The sequence below is a fragment of the Phoenix dactylifera genome, chromosome 8, assembly GCF_051530095.1.
Source record: "Phoenix dactylifera cultivar Ajwa chromosome 8, Ajwa_hap1_PhDact_Kaust_v1.1, whole genome shotgun sequence".
NCBI lineage: Eukaryota > Viridiplantae > Streptophyta > Magnoliopsida > Arecales > Arecaceae > Phoenix > Phoenix dactylifera.
In genome coordinates, this window is record NC_143197.1 from 14,366,151 (window position 1) to 14,385,623 (window position 19,473).

Sequence of the window (19,473 nt, forward strand, 5' to 3'; positions counted from 1 at the left end):
TGGAGCTATATTCATTGTGCTTAAATTCTTGCTACTCTTTGCTGTAACAGGTTTCAAGGATTGAAACCTGGGAGAAAGGTTCATCTAAACCTAAAATTGGATTTTAAAATTTTTTGTTGATTGTTTGAGGAAATCAACTGGGTTGGTTGTGAACCCAAAAAACAACCGGTGTAGATTTTGGTTGATTTTCTAAAAAAATCAATTGGATTGTTTGTGAACCCGAAAAATAATCGGTTATAAGATTTGGTTGATTGACCTGAAAAAATCAACTAGGTTTGGTTGTGAACCCAAAAAATAATTGAGTTGTAATCTAGGTTATAGATTATAGTAAAATTTTCAAGAAGAAAGTCTTTGAGAGTGAATGTAGGTACAGGGTTGTCACTGAACTACTATAAATCTTTTTTGTTTGCCTTACTTGTTTTCTTGATTTAATTTTCTGCATATTTACTTAGTCTTTATTTGCTAAAATCAATATTGATCTTTTAAGCATATAATTATGCAACATTATTAGATAAAGTTTTTGAAAAATTCAATTCATCTCCCTCTTGGGCTGCATAGCTGGGCAACAAGTAGTATCAGAGCCTAGTACTCAAGCCTAACCATCAACAAGCCAAAGATCTATGGCAACCCCTGTTGGTACCTCTCTCTTTAAGATCAGTCCATAATCGGACCTCCTCTGTTTAATGGCACCAATTACACTTATTGAAAAACTTGAATCCGTATTTTTATTCAAGCACTAGACTATGACATGTGGAGTGTTATACATAATGGACCTCACACACCCATAAAGATCATTGATGGTGTGTCTCTTTCCAAATCCAAAGGAGAATAGTATGAATTTGATAGGAAAATAGCATAGTTGAATGCTAAGGCCGTAAATCTTTTATACTGTTCATTAGATGCAAATAAATTTAATCGCATATCTACTTGCTCTTCTGCTAAAAAATTCTGGGATAGGCTGGAAGTAACTCATAAAGGCACTAACTAGGTTAAAGAATCTAAAATCAATATACTTGTACATAACTATGAGTTATTTAAAATGGAATCCAATGAGTTTATTTCTGATATGTTTACTCGTTTTACAAATATCATAAATAGTCTTAAAAGTCTTGGTAAATCATACTTTAATAGTGATTTAGTGAGAAAGATTCCCAGGTCATTGCCACGAATGTGGGAGGCCAAAGTCACAACTATCCAAGAAGCAAAGGATCTCAACGCCATTTTTCTAGAAGAATTACCGGGTTTGTTAATGACTCACGAGCTATCTATGAAGCAGAATCTCGAAGAATAGGAATCAAAGAAAAGAACCATCTCTCTCAAATCAAACTAGTCAACAAGAAGATAAGAGCAAAGAATCTGGCAATACAGAGGGTGAGGAGGAAATGGCCCTCATAATAAGAAGATTCAAAAGGTTTATGAGAAGAAGGCAAGAATCAAGAAAAAGGCCTTTGGCTAAGGGGGAGTAGAGTAAAGAGAAAGATAAAGAGCAGCTGCTAGTGTACTATGAATGTAAGAAACTAAGACATTTCAGAGCAGACTACCCACTACTAAAGAAAACTCAAAAAAAGCCAAGGAAGAAAGCCATGTTTGCTACTTGGAGTGATAGCGATAAATCAAGCTTAGAAGAGAAAATCCAAAAAACAGCCCACCTATGCCTCATGGCCCATGAAGATGAGGTGTGTCTAGTACCCCATGGAGCAAACAGAAAATGGTACTTGATAGTGGGTACTCTAGACACATGACAAGGGATGAATCTCAATTCATTTTTCTTAAAAAAAAGGAGGGATGGTCATCTTTGGAGACAACGGCAAAGGAAAGATCATTAGAGTTGGTAAAATTTGTATCACTCCCTCTTCATTTATAGAAAATATTTTGCTTGTAAATGGACTTAAGCATAATCTTTTAAGTATTAGTCAATTATGCGATATAGATTTTAAAGTTACTTTTGAATCATCTATATGCTTTGTGTCTAGTCCCAATGATAATGGCATCAAGTTAACATGGCATAGGCATGGTAATGTATACTTGGTCTATCTTGACCATCTATTTATGAAGAATATGCAATGTTTCTATAAATGCCAAGATTAGTGACACTAGTTGATTGTGGCATCGTAGATTAGCACATGCTGGCATGGACGTAATTTCAAAACTAGCTGTCATGCCCTAAATTCGGAGCATGATTTGTCACGCCCCAAATCCAAAGCATGACTGAACGTACTACCAAGGGGTACAACACACAACAACACGAAGCCAACATTATATTTAGCTTTTAATTTCATCTCAAATATAATAGAATAAATAGGAATCCAATTTTATTATCCATTAAATGCAATCAATACTGGCTCAGAGCTTCTAAATTCAAATATAAATACCATACTATAATCCTCAATATTTGGAAAACCATTGACTCCAAATTTTATAGTCAATTTAAAATATTAAAATTCTTCTACAAAATTGCCATGCTTGCTAGCACGAAGTCCAAGCTTGGACCAACCTTCGTCCCACCGATTCTATTCGCTTAGAAAGAGAAAAAGAAAAATAGAGGTATATGAGTGACACAGGTCAGTAAGTAAATCTTCCACTATCTTACCAGATCAAGCATAAGTTTTTGCATGTCAGCACATCCTTTAAAGAAAATATAAGATATTATAAAACAAAGTATTTCATAGAACAGTATGTAAAAATAAGTCATAAATCCAATCAAATATGCATAAATTATTCATAATACATGGTTTCTGGTGTGTAGCATAAATAAAACCATAAATTATTCATCATTGATCAAATTCCTACTTTTAGACTAAATGTTAAGGTCACTATTATACGCGTGACAGGGCCGTAATCGACAAATATTAACTACTATTATCCGTTGGTATGGTCGTATGCCAACTACTATTACTCGCTGGTAGGGTTGTATGCTAACTACTATTACTTGCTGCTGCTTCCTTGAGCACACCAACTCATCTGGATGTCTCATCTTCTTCTGATGAAGACTAGACATCCTTTCTTGATCAATATTTAGTCTTTCTATTATGCTCCTTCTTATCTGTAAATGTCTTTATATTATCTTGTATTTGAACTCTTTTACTCAATGAAATTTACAATTTCAGTTCATGTAACATGTGTTTATTGATTTATATGACTTATGCCTATCTATCTGTTTATGCAGTGAATAAATGCTTCAATATGAATGTTTAAGTAATTCTCAATACTTATCATACCTATGAAATGATTCTTATCTTATGTGCCCTCCTTATTGATAATGACAAAAAGGGGGAGAAAGAAAAAGGGGGAGGAAAAAAATGAGAAAGATGAAAATGATAAAAGCTTAAAGAGGACAACAAGAGAAGCAAGCAAGTTTAAGAAAAAATGGGAGAAAGAAAAATAAGAAAGATGGTAATGATAAAAGTTTAAACAAAAGCAAGCAAGTTAATATAAAACAATTTCCGTAGTTAGTGATCTGAAATCCCTCTTTAAATAGTCCTGTTATCACACTAAAAAGTGGAAGAATTATTCAACTTATAAAACAACTATAATCAATCATAAAAAGTAAATGGTATCAAGCAATCTGAAATCATTTTTCACTCTATGAATTTTGAAAACATAAATTTAGATGTTATGCATGCTTATTCTTTCAAACTAAATTCTACAAATATACTCTATTCTAAAAGATGTTATCATTATTTATATTATTTTTTTTGGAGCTTAAAGGTTTTGTCATCATCAAAAAGAGAGAGATTGTTGAGCCTAAAAGATTGATTTTGATGATGCACAATAGTTGAGTCAAAAGTTGACTAAATTATTTGCTTTGAGTTTAAGTGATAAATTCAGAAAGTAAAGAAAAAAACATTCTGCTACTATTAAAAGAAGATCATCCATCTGAAGCTCTACATCAAGGATCTAACTCCAAAAGGCCATGAAAATATTTCTTGAAAGCTCACACATAAAACAAAAAATTTTATCCTAAGCTACCTCAAGAGTCGACCTCAAGATTGCAACGAGTCGACCCCGGCACACTGTTGCTAACTGATGCACCTTCACAAGCCGACTCTAGTAGATCACGAGTCAACCCCAGCATAGTCTCAAAGGACAGACAAAAAGCTAAGAAATTCATCATATTGATGAGTCAACTCATGAAATACTCGAGCCAACTCCAGTCTAACAAGAGTCAGCCCTATAAAGAGATGAGTTGACCCCTGAATGGCCGTAGAGAAAAGATAGAAAGCTGGAAAATTTATCGTATTGGCAAGTTGACCCATAGAATTCACGAGCCGACTCCAGTCAAACTAGAGTCAACCCTAGAAAAACTCGAGTTAACCCCAGAACAGCCGCAGTAAAACTTAGTCTGTTAAAGAGTCGACCCCTGAAAGATATGAGTCCACCAGTTATCTAACGAGTCGGCTCCTAATTTAAGAGACCTGAATCCACAAGTGCCACAGATGAAACATAGAGTGCAACAAAAGCAGAAGCAAGCTCGAGATTACTCATAAATATCATAAGTCGACTCCTAAAAATCTCAAGTTGATCCTAGAAAATGACGATTCGACCCCTCTACGCCTGACAACAGTAAGGTGTGAGGATCATTGCGGGCGTGTATTTAGTCCCACATCGGTTATTCGCTGGGTAGATTTTGGATACTTATGTAAGATCAAAAAATCTAAATAATACCTTCCGACTAGCCATTTTGGATGAGGGTTGTTACAAATGGTATTAGAGCGGATCCGGCCCATAACCTATGTGGACTAGAAAACACTACAGTACGGATTTATTGGAGCTGACCACGAGCTGAACGTGTTGTTTGTGAATAGATTTGAATAGATTTGAACCCTTAGCCTGACGAGGACGTCAGAACTTGAGCGCAAGAAATATGTGAGGACCCGTGCAGACGTGTGTTTAGTCCCACATCGATTATTCGTTGGATAGTTCTTGAGTACTTATACAGGATTAAGGTATATAGGATTAAGGAATCTGAATAATACTTTCCAACTAGCCATTTTAGATGAGGTTCTGGGTTATTACAAACAACTAGTTTTTCTGTGAATCAAAATGGCTATTTCATCTCACAATAGCTCTATTTAACTGTCTAACAACTAGAAAAGTGTTCCAACCTTCTCTAAAGAGTATAAATGCATAGGAACACCAAAGAAAAAAGAAAAGTCTAAGAACTACAAAGACAAAATCCACTGGAGCCAGAAAAAAAAAGCAAAAAAAGAGAGCTTCAAAGAAGATATCATTCAAGTGCTTTCATTGCAAGATAGTTTATATCTTCTACAATAGAAAGTTGGTGAAGCACCTTCAAGAGCAATCAAATCAACTAATAGTGTCTAGCTGCATTTATTCTTTTGTATTTATTATTTTGGAACTATATTCATTGTGTTTAAATTCTTTCTATTCTTTGCTATAACAAGTTTCAAGGATCGAATCATCCAAATCTGAAATTAAATTGTGTAAGTTTTGTTTGATTACTTGAAAAAATCAATTGGATTGATTCTGAACCTAAAAAACAATCGGTATAGATTTTGGTTGATTTTCTAGAAAAAATAATTAGGTTATTTATGAACTTGAAAAATAATCGATTGTAGTTTTGGTTAATTGATCTAGAAAAATCAAACAAGTTTGGTTGTGAACCTAGAAAATAACTGAGTTGTAACTAGTTTATAAATTATAATAAAATTCTTAAAAAAAAGTAGATGTTGGTATAGAATTGGCATCAAACCACTATAAAACTCTTGTGTTTGTTTTGTTTGTTTTCTTGATTTAATTTTCTGCATATTTACTTAGTGTTTATTTACAAAAACTAATATTCATCTGTCCCCACCTCCCCCGCCCCGAGTTGCATAGCTGGACAACAAAAAAAATATCTCCTAATGAGTGGATGATATAGATGAGGTACTGGCTCTCAGGCTTATAGTCCTACTAGGGAAGGGTCTAAAAGCTCCAGCAGATGGCTGGAAAGGATAGTAAGTAAGATGACTACGCTAACTTGGGAGACTAATAAAGGTGATGGAAGTCCTAGGTGCTGTAGAAGCTCTAATCTACCAATGGACTGAAGAGGATTGAAGCAATCCCTTATGTGACTGTCTCTCAAGCCTCTCATCTCCTCTTGCAGCTACCAAACACCTGACTCGATCAAGCCTCAGAGCCTTCTAGCCTCTATGGTCAACTCTGACAACTGAATGCTCTCATCCTGATTAGATCAAGCTGCCCATCTCTACCCTCTCATCCCACACTCCAGATCGATCACTATCCCATACAAACTGGTGACCATAGTCCAAATAAATGTAAGCTCGAGGTTCCCCTCAGTCAACATTTAGGTGATAAAATATAAGGCACAACAGATATATCCACAGGAGCTATAGAAGAACACTGCACACTCCCCCTGCATCTGAGCTCTGGCTGGCAGCAACATAACAACCACCTGCTCAGGATGGTCTTGAGTTGATCATCATACAGCCTAAAGAATGTCAATTCTAAACTGATCTCTAGCTCTTGAGTCCATGACTCAAACTGAAAAGCATCGGCAAAGTCTCTCCTGAAAGGATCGAAAGTATATTGCTCAGCTGCTGCCTGCTTTGACTCAGCTCTAACTCTGCAAGGTTCAGTGCACTACTTTGAAGAAAAAAAAACTCATGTCTGCATCCACTGGGTCCATCCTATTTGGAAGGAGATGGTGGTGCCTCCGCTTCAACTCCATCCTCCTGCCCAGCTCTTCTAGTCTTGAGTGGTCTCCCTCTCAAAATCTACATCATGCTATCTAAATACCAAGATGAGTACCATACCATAAGGCAATGAGATTTTTGACAGTCATAACCTAGGACATCTGCTAGATCATCCAAGCAAATAAATTCAAAAAAATCCCATTGATAATATGGTACATAATACATATACCCCACTCAGGTATAAACTTAAATCTTTCCACCTTCACGAAGAAAATCTTACTCACAGTATGATAAAAAAGCCTCGTCTCAATACTCAACTGATTTGTCTCCACCTTTTCATACTCTATGATATCCTTGCTGCCCAAAATATACTGAAGCCCAATGCACCCCTCCTCCAACCTATCCAAGCGCCATTACTGGGCACATGGAGAATGCATCCAAACATATAGCAACCTAGATCATGATGACGAGTTCAAATTCGATAATTACAATGTTGAGAAGCATGCCTCGGATATTAGAAGCTCCAAGGGTCCAAGTGTAAGGAGAAATGAGAAGCAATGAAATAAATAGTAGTATATTAATAGAAAGTTGAGATCCTATTTGAAAAAAACTCATGGATCTTTATATGCAATTGAACTATAAAGGGAGAGTTACACGCAGCCCAAATAATAATAATAATAATTTTTAAAAAAATATATCATATTTTCTAATGCCAAACCCTATATCTTTGTCCTAACCACACCTTGCCGTGAATCACTAAGAAACAAGCATTATCACCTTTTAGGGAACAAGATCACTATTAAACTAGTCCTTGCACATTTATTGTCTATCTACTATTATTAGAGCTACCATTGGCATTTCTCGATAGTCACGATTGAGAACTGACAGTGACCACTCTACAAAAATTTAGTCCCAGTAGTACATTTGTCAAGCCTTTTCTTTTCAGATATGCCAGTATTAACTTGTCAGATACCAACAGGAAAAACGGCCAAATTTTCCCGTGTTATTTACCACTTCAATATTTAAATTGGAAATATGGTTGGTCGCACATCCTACATCTCCAAATGGTCCCAATCAAGTGGTCTGTCCTCAAATGTATATTCTGGTTGTTGAAGCCGGTTACGAGCCAATCTGCTCATCACTGCAAGACCTGAAAGTAACAAACATCACATGAAAAATGGTTGCAACAAATATCTGTGGAATAAGCCAGTAACTGCAGTATCTAACATGTATTACAATCCACTGAATGGACCAGCTGATGTTTTGCTTCGATAAGTAATACATATAGTGGGGTTTCATGCTTTCAGAAAGGATGGATCACATGAAATTTTGCCATCTTTTATGAGTTTCCACATGAAACCTACTTGTGTGAGCTTACATGAATATTCATGCGCGTAGACATACTTAAAAGTAATCTACACCGTCAGGCAGACATTGTATCAGGTCTAATGGAGTGATATTGAATCTAATGCAGGCCCACAAACAAGTCATAAAAAATAGGCAGTTATTTAGATCTGGTTCATGCAAATATCTCCCTGCAATGCACAGTTATTGAGAAAATTTACCTTCAACCATTTTGTAGAGAGATGACCACCATCGATCTTTAGGGATCTCGTAGTGATCCAATGTCTCTTCGATTTCGTTATTATGCTTCCCTTCCAAAACACTCTGGAGTGTGACAACAGCTTCCTTTGTTTTCCTAAGTATGCTGTTCTGATCATCGATCTGTAGTTGTTGAAGGTCATTTTGGGAAGATGTGAGGCTGACTGCAAGTGCAAATTGTGCAGCAGCTGCCCAGCGAGAAGAAGCCAACCATCTCCTTAGACCTTCCTGTTTCTGGGTCTGTTCTCTGCTGGATCTGTTCTCCGCATCCGCAAATACTAAACTCTGTTGATTTTTTTCCCATTGCAGAGAAGAGGTACAAATTAGAATATGCAATAAATAAGCAAAACAGTTCAAAATATGAAGGCAGAAACCTTACAATAAAATACTTCATTAACATAGATACAGAAGATAATAATGAAAATTACCAAATTCGATAGATTATAATTTCTCAGGTATTAAACACATGCTAACAGTTATTTAAATATATGATAAAATCAAAATGGTTCAGTGGCATCAAAATAAGATAATAATTACCCCTCCTCCCTTTGTCCATCTCTCTCTATCAGTGTATGTGCGCGCACGTATGCACAGAACAGTATGCACGCATGCTGCTCTGTCCCTGTGTGTGCTAGAGAGAGACATCTTAATAAGGTGGAAGTGGGCAGGTTGTTTAGTTTTAATTTTAAAAGGTAGCATTCCCATATTTTTTTTTTTAGAATTTGATTTTCAGTTGTACCAACTACATATAGTTGGAACTTAACATCAAGAAAGCACCAAATGCCTCATAGCAATTATGGAGACCTAGCCCCTCAAAGGAATCACTTAAGGCCAAATTTTAATGATATTAGCATTCCAATAATTTTTTTTTTTAGAATTTGATTTTCGGTTGTACCAACTACATATAGTTGGAACTTAACACCAAGAAAGCACCAAATGCTTAATAGCAATAATGGAGACCTAGCACCTCAAAGGAATCACTTAAGGCCAAACTTTAATGAGATTAGGCTGCACATCTTTTTCAGTATTGTTTGGGATGGGGGATTGTGTTCAATGGTGGTATATGTTTCCTTTTTTTTAATCTATCATGCTATTGGTCTAAAGGTAACATAAGAGTATCGGGTCCATTAAAAAGAGGGGAAAAAATCCATTAAAGATCAGTCCAATGAGATTCATGCCAGAATATTGTGATAAGTAAAATTGCTCCTGGTGAATAGAAAAAAACCCTTACAGTGTATTACACAAGCAGACATGTTATGTATTATGAGTATGCAATCAGAGAATGGAAATAGCATGCATGAATCTTGTTAACGATGAGAACTAGTGGACCAAATGCTAACTAGTCATCTAAATGATCAAAGAGTGGATCAGAAATACAGATACTATTAGATATCCTTCAATCAAACAAGTAGTACAAGATGAGTGCAACACCATCTTTGTGTAATTAATTAAAATTTTTGGACAATTATGCCACAGCTAATCAGTGTTAAAGTTTTCACTAAATGGCATTTTCATGAGGTTGCATAAATGACAGTGCTCATTATCAAAATTGCATTCTATTATCTAACTTTTCTAGTGTAAGCCTAGAATAATATACATAAAAATATTTGTTATTTTCCTTACAGGGCACACTAAATTTTCAAATGTCATATTTTTTGACAAATAAGAAGAATTTGATGCAAAACAGAGTTGATTCAGCTACTTCAAATTGTCTCCAGGAAACCATCATTTGATGGTACAAACTGCAAAGCCTGGAGTTGTGAGTTTCAAAAGATCATGAACTTTCAGATGTCCTTCTAAATGCTGGATACAATGTCTAGAAAATGACATGGCCGTATGAAGGTCTCAGAATAGTTAGGAGTACTTTCTGGCCTAGCCTTCCAGCTCTAATGTTCTGGTGCACTGTTTGAGTAGGCTTCAAGATCCAGCCAAAGCTGTTGGAACCTAGGAAATCTTTCAGACCTTGCAAGAGCTTCAACTGGAATCTGATGAAACCCAACAAATACAACAGGGCCTTAGTTCATATGGGAGAATGTAGAAAAGCCATTAAGATTTAGAGAATTTTAGGTTGCTCTTTCTAATAAGTAGCTAATTACTCTATCCTACAAAATGGAGATGCTAATTCTCACTTAAAGGGGATCTTTAAGTTGGAAGAAAAGGTTATAGGTTTATATTATCTTCCTCTTCCTCTCTTTGCTCTCTAACTTTAATATTTTTAATTTGGAAGCGGATGTTATTTAAGTTGGAATATGTTATTTAGTGCTGTTCTTCTTCCTAGCTTTTTGTATTTCCCTCTAACACTACCAGCATAACCAACCAGCTGTCTGCACAAATCTTTCAATGATCGGTCATCAGAGTAGCCATGATAGCCGCAAAATTGGTCGTTGGAGTAATTAAAAAGGGAACCTATAAATGGCAGATTTCTACTTCTTAACCTCTAGACTCTCATGCCCTTTAATAGCTATCTCCCCTTTATTTTACTTTCCAGCATGCATCAAAACTGTTACCATATCTGACAGATTTTTTGGCTAAAATCAGTACAAAAGGCCCTAACAGCCACCTCTTTCTCTCATTAGAATCCCCATGAATAAATTTCCCAGTTATCTTCAACCATAGGAAGTCCAGATATCCTGTTATTCTACTCCTTTGCTCACTTCTATCCTTGCTGTCACAAAGAAGCATACATATCAATTCCTCCGCCAAGCAATGACTCCTTTTCACTTAATACATAAACCGCAGTTTTTAAATATTACATTATTTGGTTACCGGTCAGGAGTAAAACAATGGCTTAATGTTAATAAAGTTGAATAATAGGAAAAAACAAATAAACATGATAAGATATGGGGGACTTAATATAGACGTAATAATTTTATGACATCATCTATTACAAATTATGATGAATCCTCAATTTGTTATGTTGCTATAATAATAAAAAGTTCTACACATTAAAATTTATACAACGACCGTCAATTTAAATAACAACATTTGAAGTTAAGAGTATCAATATAAAATTTTGGGAAATAGCTAACAACACACACCAAGTTATAATCTATGAGATGTATGATGTAGGCACATTTTTATGTTTAAGATACAGTAAGTATTCTTACCAATGCACGCTTAAGGAAAACGAATACATTTCATCCAACACACTTACAACGAGCATAACCTGTATTTATTTTCCAGCTTCCTATTTCATCTTTGGTAGGCTATAGAATTTGAACACTTTTGCATTGCCATATTTTCAAACTTTGCTCATGCATAATGGATCATATATCCATATGCACATGCAAACACAAACATACATGCAAGGTACACCGTCTCGGTAGCGAGCCTTATACTGGTGCTACCTCATCACTGTGTTGGTATGCCTGGTACAGAGGCCGGTTCAACGTACCAAGTGTCGATATGCCTCCTATACCGTGTACCAATACCGAACCGGTACGGTACTGTACACCCCATACCGCCCAGTTCGATACGGTATGTCATACCATGCATATGTATATATAAATGTGCGTGTATAGGTACCCTACAATAATAGACAGATTTCAATTTATTATGAAGTTACTCCTTTGAATCCAAATAATCGAACTAGTGATTGGAAATCAACAATCTATATCTCTGCAATTTGATTTAGAGTTTGGATTTAATAGGTTTGTGAATAAAACAAATCAAACTAACAATTTTTGTAGCATACAGGTCAACCATGCTATGTTATTTGCAGAACAAACAGTAACAAGGGATCCTCCCACTTTTTTTGACAAAAGATTTCCTTTCTGTTTCATTACTGAAGAGGCATTACCGTGCAATGTAACTAGAAATTTATTTTATTTTTTTTCCTTCAATTTGTATTTTTGAGTAAAAACGGATTTAAAAAGGGTGGCCTAAAGCATGAGGCTCGCCATTGTTGGGCTTGGGGAGGGTTAGACGTATGCAGACTTACCCTAGCATGTAGAGATGGTGTTTTCATGTTTCAAGCCCATGATTTCTAGTTCACAATGGAGCAAGCTTACCACTGCGCTATGGCACCCTCATGAGTAAGAACAGATATGAGCTAGTAAAATGATAGAAATCCAAAAATGAAAGAAACAAAATAAAACTAAAATTTCAGGCAAAATGATTAAGTTAAAAAGAAGCAAGAAAGAAGATTAGTCTCCTAAGCTGCTACTTAAACCATATATCTAGTAAATCATGGGAAATTAGGTATAAAACCATGTATGTGTAGAGAAGATATTTGTATACAAAATATCATTTTTCAGCAAATAACAAAGGAAAATAAAAGAAGGAAATGCATTGTGATGGTACCCGTAAATATTGAGCATTGGCAGCTCCAGTACTTTGTACCATCTTGGAGAAAGCACTATCCTCATTTAATAGAAGTCTCTCTGGAGTGTCAAATTCCAATACCTGCAGAAATAGTCAACGACAATGGCAAAATATGCCAAATCAGGATCTTTAAACAACTTTACTCTTGAGTAAACAAAACCAGATTCAAACTCATGCACCAAACAAGCAAACTCATTTACATGTTAACAAGCAAATAAAGCTACGGACTTGCAGGTTTCATTCACATACTAATTAGTCAAGCACATTGAGTACACGAAACAACACATTCTATTAGGCAAGTTATCAAGTAGATCTGACCTGATGACATTCAGCAATTTAATGTGGATTCTTGTTAATTAACTGGATGTGACTTCATTATTTCCTTGTTAGGCCACAATTCAAAGCTAGCTATTTAGCATTTTGTTACTGACAAATGACTAAAAGAAAGGACATCCAGTGCAAAAGGCTCCAACCAAAGTAGGGTTTGGAGAGAGTCAAATGTATATAGCCTTAACCCTGTGTATAGAGAAGTTATTTCTGTGTTTCAAACCCGTGACACCTAGGTTTCAATGGAGCAATCATACCGTTGCACCAAGGCCTGCCCTCTGATGACAAATAACTCGTTAAAATAAATAATTTCTTCATATGCTAGGCAACAAGACAAAATCGATAACAAAAGATAGGTTGTGTATCAAATTTTCACAAATATGTACATGGAAGATTTAAGGTGTATGATCTTTCCTGAAAAACAATCAGCAATATTAGGACCTTATATTCATGTTGCTTAGTACATACAGATGATGTATCATCTTTTGTGAACACAAGCCAGAACAAGCTACGATTTGGTCAAACAACATGGTGTCATGGATATAGGAATTCTGATTTGCAAAAAAAAGCCCACCCAAATTTTTCATTAAGAAACACAAAAAAGGGATTTTTGATACTTTAAAATAACCAGATAAATTAACAGGGGTACACATCAACATACATGAATATGCATGGAGTATATATAGAATCATGAAAGCATTCTGATGCCACGAGACAGCAAAGTACACGCTAGAAACACATCAGACATTACAACATAGATTTGCATGTCAAATAAGTCAACCACAAGTTATAAGGGTTAAAGTCAAGTACATTAGAGAAAGGTTAAGAATTGCACTCATGGAGAATTAATAGGTTGGTACTGTCCAAGATGGTACGTGCAGGTGCAGCAATGAAAGGCAGCCCACAATAGGAGAACAATTTGTAGCAGTTCTAAGAATAAAAAAAGGGGAAGAAAGGGCCTCATATGAATGAACTCACGAGGAAGGATCTAGAAAAGATAACAATGTCAAAGTATGTGCCAGTGGAATAAATGGTGAAGAAGAATCTACATAGCCAACCTCAAAGAGTTGGGCATTTATCCGTCAGGTATAGCTAATATAATCCGAATTAAGCAATAATGCCCTTTGAACAAGATTCTGTGTGTGTGCGTGCATGCATGTGCGTATGTTTGGGTGTCTAGACAGCATATCCTTACTTATCTCCCACATGGCTTAGACCTAGCTTTCTAAGCATGAGGTGTCTATAAGCCCACTAACTCAACTGCTTGCCAAAAAAATAAATGTCAAAACCCCTAGTCTACCAAAGTATCCAAGTCTAAATTTATATAGAAGCTACAGAGCATAGCAAAAAGAGTTCCAAAGTCAACTTTGTAGTCCTAAACAAAGGAACTATATAAAAGCATGTTAAATTACCTCAAGCACACACCATAAACATATGCAACTAATATGTCCAACCAAAAAGAAATAGAACTTGGATGGAGCCATGCCATTACTACAGCTAAATGATTGCATAGCAAAAAACCTGTAATTTATGTAATACCTGGCCGGCATTAATGAGAAGAAGACGGTCGCAATCAATGATAGTATTCAAACGATGCGCTATAATGAGCATTGTACAAGATTTGAATTCCTCTCTGATTGTCTTTTGGATAAGCGCATCAGTTCTAACATCCACAGCTGCTGTTGCTTCATCGAGAACAAGAATTTTTGATCTCCGCAGCAATGCACGAGCAAGACTCAGCAATTGCCTTTGTCCAACACTAAAATTTTCCCCTGCCTCAGAAACCTTGAGAAATTGGAAGGTCAATAACTTATTTACAATTAACTTGATGAACAAAGAAGAAACTAAGTTATTTGTATCAGTGCATATTAAGCATGTCAATCTATCTTTGAAGATATAATTGACTAAAACAAATTGACTTCAGAAAGAGCCTAATTACTTAAACACCGACAAAAATGAAAATAATGTTATTAGCAAATGAATGCAATCTGCATATTTTTAGTATCTGATGGGTGCCAACACCAAACTAAAATCAAAACAATATAATTCAAATATTTACAAGTTAAAACCTATAAAAGTTCTGAAAGCATTAAATATTGTATATTCTCCTTATATTGTAAAACTATATATTTTGCTTTATGATTCCACAACTTCATATAATAAATAGACTAGTGAGCAATTGAAAGCTTTTTTTTTTTGCTTTCTGTTTATGCTGCAATTTCTAAATCATCAAATCAACCAAAGAAATTGCAATATGCATACCCCACAAAGATGTGCATATCCATATTGGACATAAGTTTTAAAAAGATATAAAGGAGGGGGAAAAAAAAAAGAGAGGGACCATGGAACCATTGCAAATGTATGTTATTCAACCAGATAAAATACTGCTAAAACAACAAAAGCTGGCATTTCAATACCTCAGCATCAAGCCCCAATGGATTCCTCCGGATGACATCTTTTAAATGTGCCCTCTCCAAGGCCTCCCAAAGATCTGCATCATTGTGCTCACTGAAAGGATCCAGATTAAATCGCACAGTTCCTGGACACATATATGGGCAACAGAATCAAAATTTGGAAATGCAGCCCTAAAGAATACAATAAGGAATGCTGATGGAACTCATGTGTGCCATTTGTTCTTTAAAAGATGGGTTAATTTTACACCTATCTGTCTCGCAAACTACAGGTTACAGGAATTGGCAGGATCATCAAGACCAGTTTACCCATAACTTCAAACAGCTACTATAAAAGTGTACGTTTAGGTTGACAACTTGACATAAACAACCACCTTATGCTTTTTCATAGTGAGTCAGTGACTGATGATCCAAATAGCCAATCATATCCAAAAACTAAATCTTTAGGTTATTTAAGTCAACAGGCTTGCAATATCGAAAACCCGAACTGCTCTGCCATATGAACAATTCGGTAATCTTTCCTTTAAAAAAACACGTTTCTGCAGTCCGTAGAAATGGGGGGAAACAAAATATTATTTTCCTATAACTTTGCATATGTAATTTAGAATTACATGAGTCTCTGTCTCCCAGCAATTAAAATAAATGTTGTGCTCTGTATATATGAGTTACTTGTGGAAACATCTTGGTTTTATTCATCCAAAAATACAGATAACCAAACCATCTTGGAAGAACTAACCAGCCATATTTTAACTTCACTATCACCTAAGAATTTTCATAGTGATAGTTAAGTTATATTTCAGAAGAAACAACATATTACTACTCTCTCAGGATCATCAAGAACTTTTCTTAATATATCCAAATAGAGTATATCAGAAACTGTACGTTCTGTAGAAGAAGTCAAAATCACATCTAAAGGTCTCCCAAATAAATAGGTAGACATAGCTAGACAAGAAAGTCATGCTCTGGTTCTTTCTGCATGAAATATAATGTTCAAAATTTTCCAATTACAACATTTTAACAAGAACTGCTATTTTTCTTTAATTAGATATTATGTATGGATACCAGAAATAACATACCTGAAAATAGAACAGGCACTTGTGGTATTATCCCTAGGACTTTCCGCAAATCCCAAAGACCAAATTTTGAAACATCATAATCATCAATAAATATTTTTCCTCCTTCCAGCTCCACCATCCGAAACAAGGCATTAATCATGCTAGACTTTCCAGCCCCAGTCCTACCAACTATTCCAACCTTTTCACTTGCTTCAATTGTGAATGATATGCCATGGAGGACAGGAGGAAGTTCTGGCCGGTACCGAAGAATGACATCATGAAATTTTATAGTTCCAGATGATGGCCAACCTGGGGGTGGCCTATTGTTTTCAATAATAGTAGGAGCTTCAGAAGGCAATTCTATATATGTTCCAACTCGCTCGACAGCATTTAAACTATTTTCAGCAAGACTTGCAAGTCGCAGAACAGCAGTCAATAGGTTGGTAATATTTAAAGCATAAGTAAGAAGCAGACCCATTGTTGATGCAAAAGCCTTCTGATGTTCAGCACGTTGGTTTTGCATAACAGCAAAGGTTGCTGTAAACCAGATCATGATGCCTCCCAATGTTTCTAAACGAATGGCAAGCCATCGGTTTGCACTCATATTCACAAGTGTAAATCTAACATTGTTGTCCATTGATTTACCATTAATGCTGGCCATTCTATCATATGCTTTATATGCACGGATAGTTGAAAGACCATTCAATGCTTCTCCAAATTGGGCATAGACAGGAGATCTGGTTATGGAATCCAAACGCTTAACTTCACGGGCAGTACTCTGCAAAAACACAAACACCACTGTCAACTTCTAGAAACAAAGTAAACTGCAAGTATGTAGAATTGACCTAATTTGCTATGTTTGGTTATTAAACATTTACAATGAGATGTCAAAATAGTCAGCATGCAATAGAACTATCCTATCTTCCTGTACTAAGGTTCTAAATACCAGTGGGACAGCAGGGTGTCCCACTGTCAACTACTAGAAACGAAGTAAACTGCAACTATGTAGAATTGACCAAATTTGCTATGTTTGGTTATTAAACATTTACATGAGATGTCAAAGAAGTCAGTATGCAATAGAACTATCCTATCTTCCTGTACTAAGGTTCTAAATACCAGTGGGACAGTAGGGTGTCCCACTGTCACAAGTGTCAGGATGGGGCATCTTCTCGAGTATTGGGGCAGGACGATTCGGGAAATAGACTAAGATGGGATGGGGGCATTCACCATCCCGAATGTTGGGCTAAAGGGCAGGCATCTTTCCGAGTGTTGGGGCCAGGCGAGCCGGGAAATGGACCAGGATGGTACAGGGGCATTCACCATCCCGAATGTTGGGATAAAGGGCATGCCATGGGAAAACAGGGATGGCCCTCTCCCATGTTAATGCCTGTAGAACTATTGTAATTTGAGGCTAGTTACCGCCATGATATAAACCAATATACAAAGTCATCAAAATACAAACCAATATAATTTGAGGCAAGATCCAACCTTATTTTAAGGTATTCTCCCAATCCCCCACTTTATTTCTTCCTTTTTTTTTCTTTTTGAAGCCAACTTGGGGAAAGTCATTCTGCAATTTTTGATTTTGGTATAATTTCATGATATATTGTAAATCTATAGATGACACTAATCATTAATTTTTGTTAAATCTATAATCTTGAAATTAAATAATATTTGTGGATTAAAAAAGTTAAAAATAAAATAACAGCCAAAAAATAACTATAAAATTAGAAGCTTGTTTAGGGATCTACAAGCTACTCTAGATCTAATTTCGGTGTCCATTTATTCAAATTTGGGTGTGATCATATTCACAATAGCCTAGGCCTAAATTTAAATAAAATTGAAAAATAAATAGCATTCCATGCCTGCCCACAGGTTAAGAAAAGTATGTCACATTTATGGTAGGGTGCTACGTGGAACTAAGTTCCAATTAACTGAATAAAGTAGAAAACATATTTTTATGAATTTTTGATATTTAAATTTATTTTTTAATTTAAAAATTACTAAAAATATATAATTAATATAAAAATATGAAAAATTAGTATTATGTATAAATAATTCAAAAGTATTTTTTGAAGTAGAAAATATATTATTTTCATCATAGTAAAATTTTACTATTTTAAATAATTAATAAACTGACATGTGCTCGACAAACCTACAAGAATGGATCCACCGAGGAAGGACCCAGAGCGTGACATTCAAGGTCCATCGCCTTAAAACTGGATCCTGTAACGATACCATGCTATTATAATGTTGGTACGCATTACTGTACAAGACAACGAGGCGTACCGAGTGTTGGTACAGTATGAGACGACGAAGCGTACCGAGTGTTGGTATGGTACAAGATTGCATACCGGTTCGGTACAGATATGGTACTGAAATGGCCAGTATGGCAAATTTTGGTGATATTGGTTCGAATCATGGACAGATGCTTTCGGATCCACATCACTAAAGATGCAACTAGTGCAGCACAAAGTTCAAAAAGGGATAACCAGGTCGAAGTAGCACTTGGTTGGTGGCTACCTTAATGTATTCATGCCGAAAAAATCCACAAGAGGTCCGGCAATTGATGAAGAAGCACTTCGCTGATTTCAGAACAGCGAACGAGAGGACTGCCCAGAAGAGGGTAGGGTGGGTCGCCGAGCAGCAGAGCCACCTTCCTTATCACTCCAGAGAGTCAGAGAAGTATCTCAGTTGTAGATAACGAGAAGGCACAGATCCAAGCTGTCATCCAAGCGAACTTGGATGACCAATGGTAATATGACGAGGTGGCCAAGCATAGGGCTCAATTTGGGCCCTCACAGTACGAGTTGGACTCTAGTTTTGGAACCGACGGGGTAGATCCAAAGTTCAAGAGAACCTTCTCAATTAGAGAGGTTGTCAGTAGTAGTGGTCGTATTGCAAATATGCTGTGGACCTTTGGCAACAGGAAGAAGTCTTCCATAGAAATTTCATCAAGAGCCATGATCCATGATCCACGATCTAGATCCACATAGCTTCCCCAAGAAGGATTCGAAGCAACCAAAAATTAACACCATGTTGAAGAAGGATAAGAACAAGTGACAAGCTATTGCATCCTAGTTTTACTTCAACCACATC

At 36.0% G+C, this 19,473-nt stretch overlaps 1 protein-coding gene across 4 annotated transcripts in view; it reads right to left on the minus strand.

Annotated features, from left to right (window-relative positions):
* Window positions 1-7,255: 7,255 nt before the first annotated feature.
* The window catches only part of LOC103695628 (ABC transporter C family member 2-like), a 53,346-nt gene continuing 41,128 nt past the window's right edge, over window positions 7,256-19,473 (minus strand). For all 4 annotated transcript variants that reach the window (XM_008776998.5, XM_008777000.5, XM_008776997.5 and 1 more), the window contains exons 24-29: window positions 16,396-17,152; window positions 15,326-15,447; window positions 14,448-14,693; window positions 12,561-12,662; window positions 8,222-8,543; window positions 7,256-7,806 (exon numbers count right to left, since the gene is read on the minus strand). In XM_008776998.5, coding sequence (XP_008775220.3) covers window positions 7,709-7,806; window positions 8,222-8,543; window positions 12,561-12,662; window positions 14,448-14,693; window positions 15,326-15,447; window positions 16,396-17,152 — 1,647 coding nt within the window. In that variant the 3' untranslated portion in view covers window positions 7,256-7,708. The remainder of the gene's footprint in view (window positions 7,807-8,221; window positions 8,544-12,560; window positions 12,663-14,447; window positions 14,694-15,325; window positions 15,448-16,395; window positions 17,153-19,473) is intronic.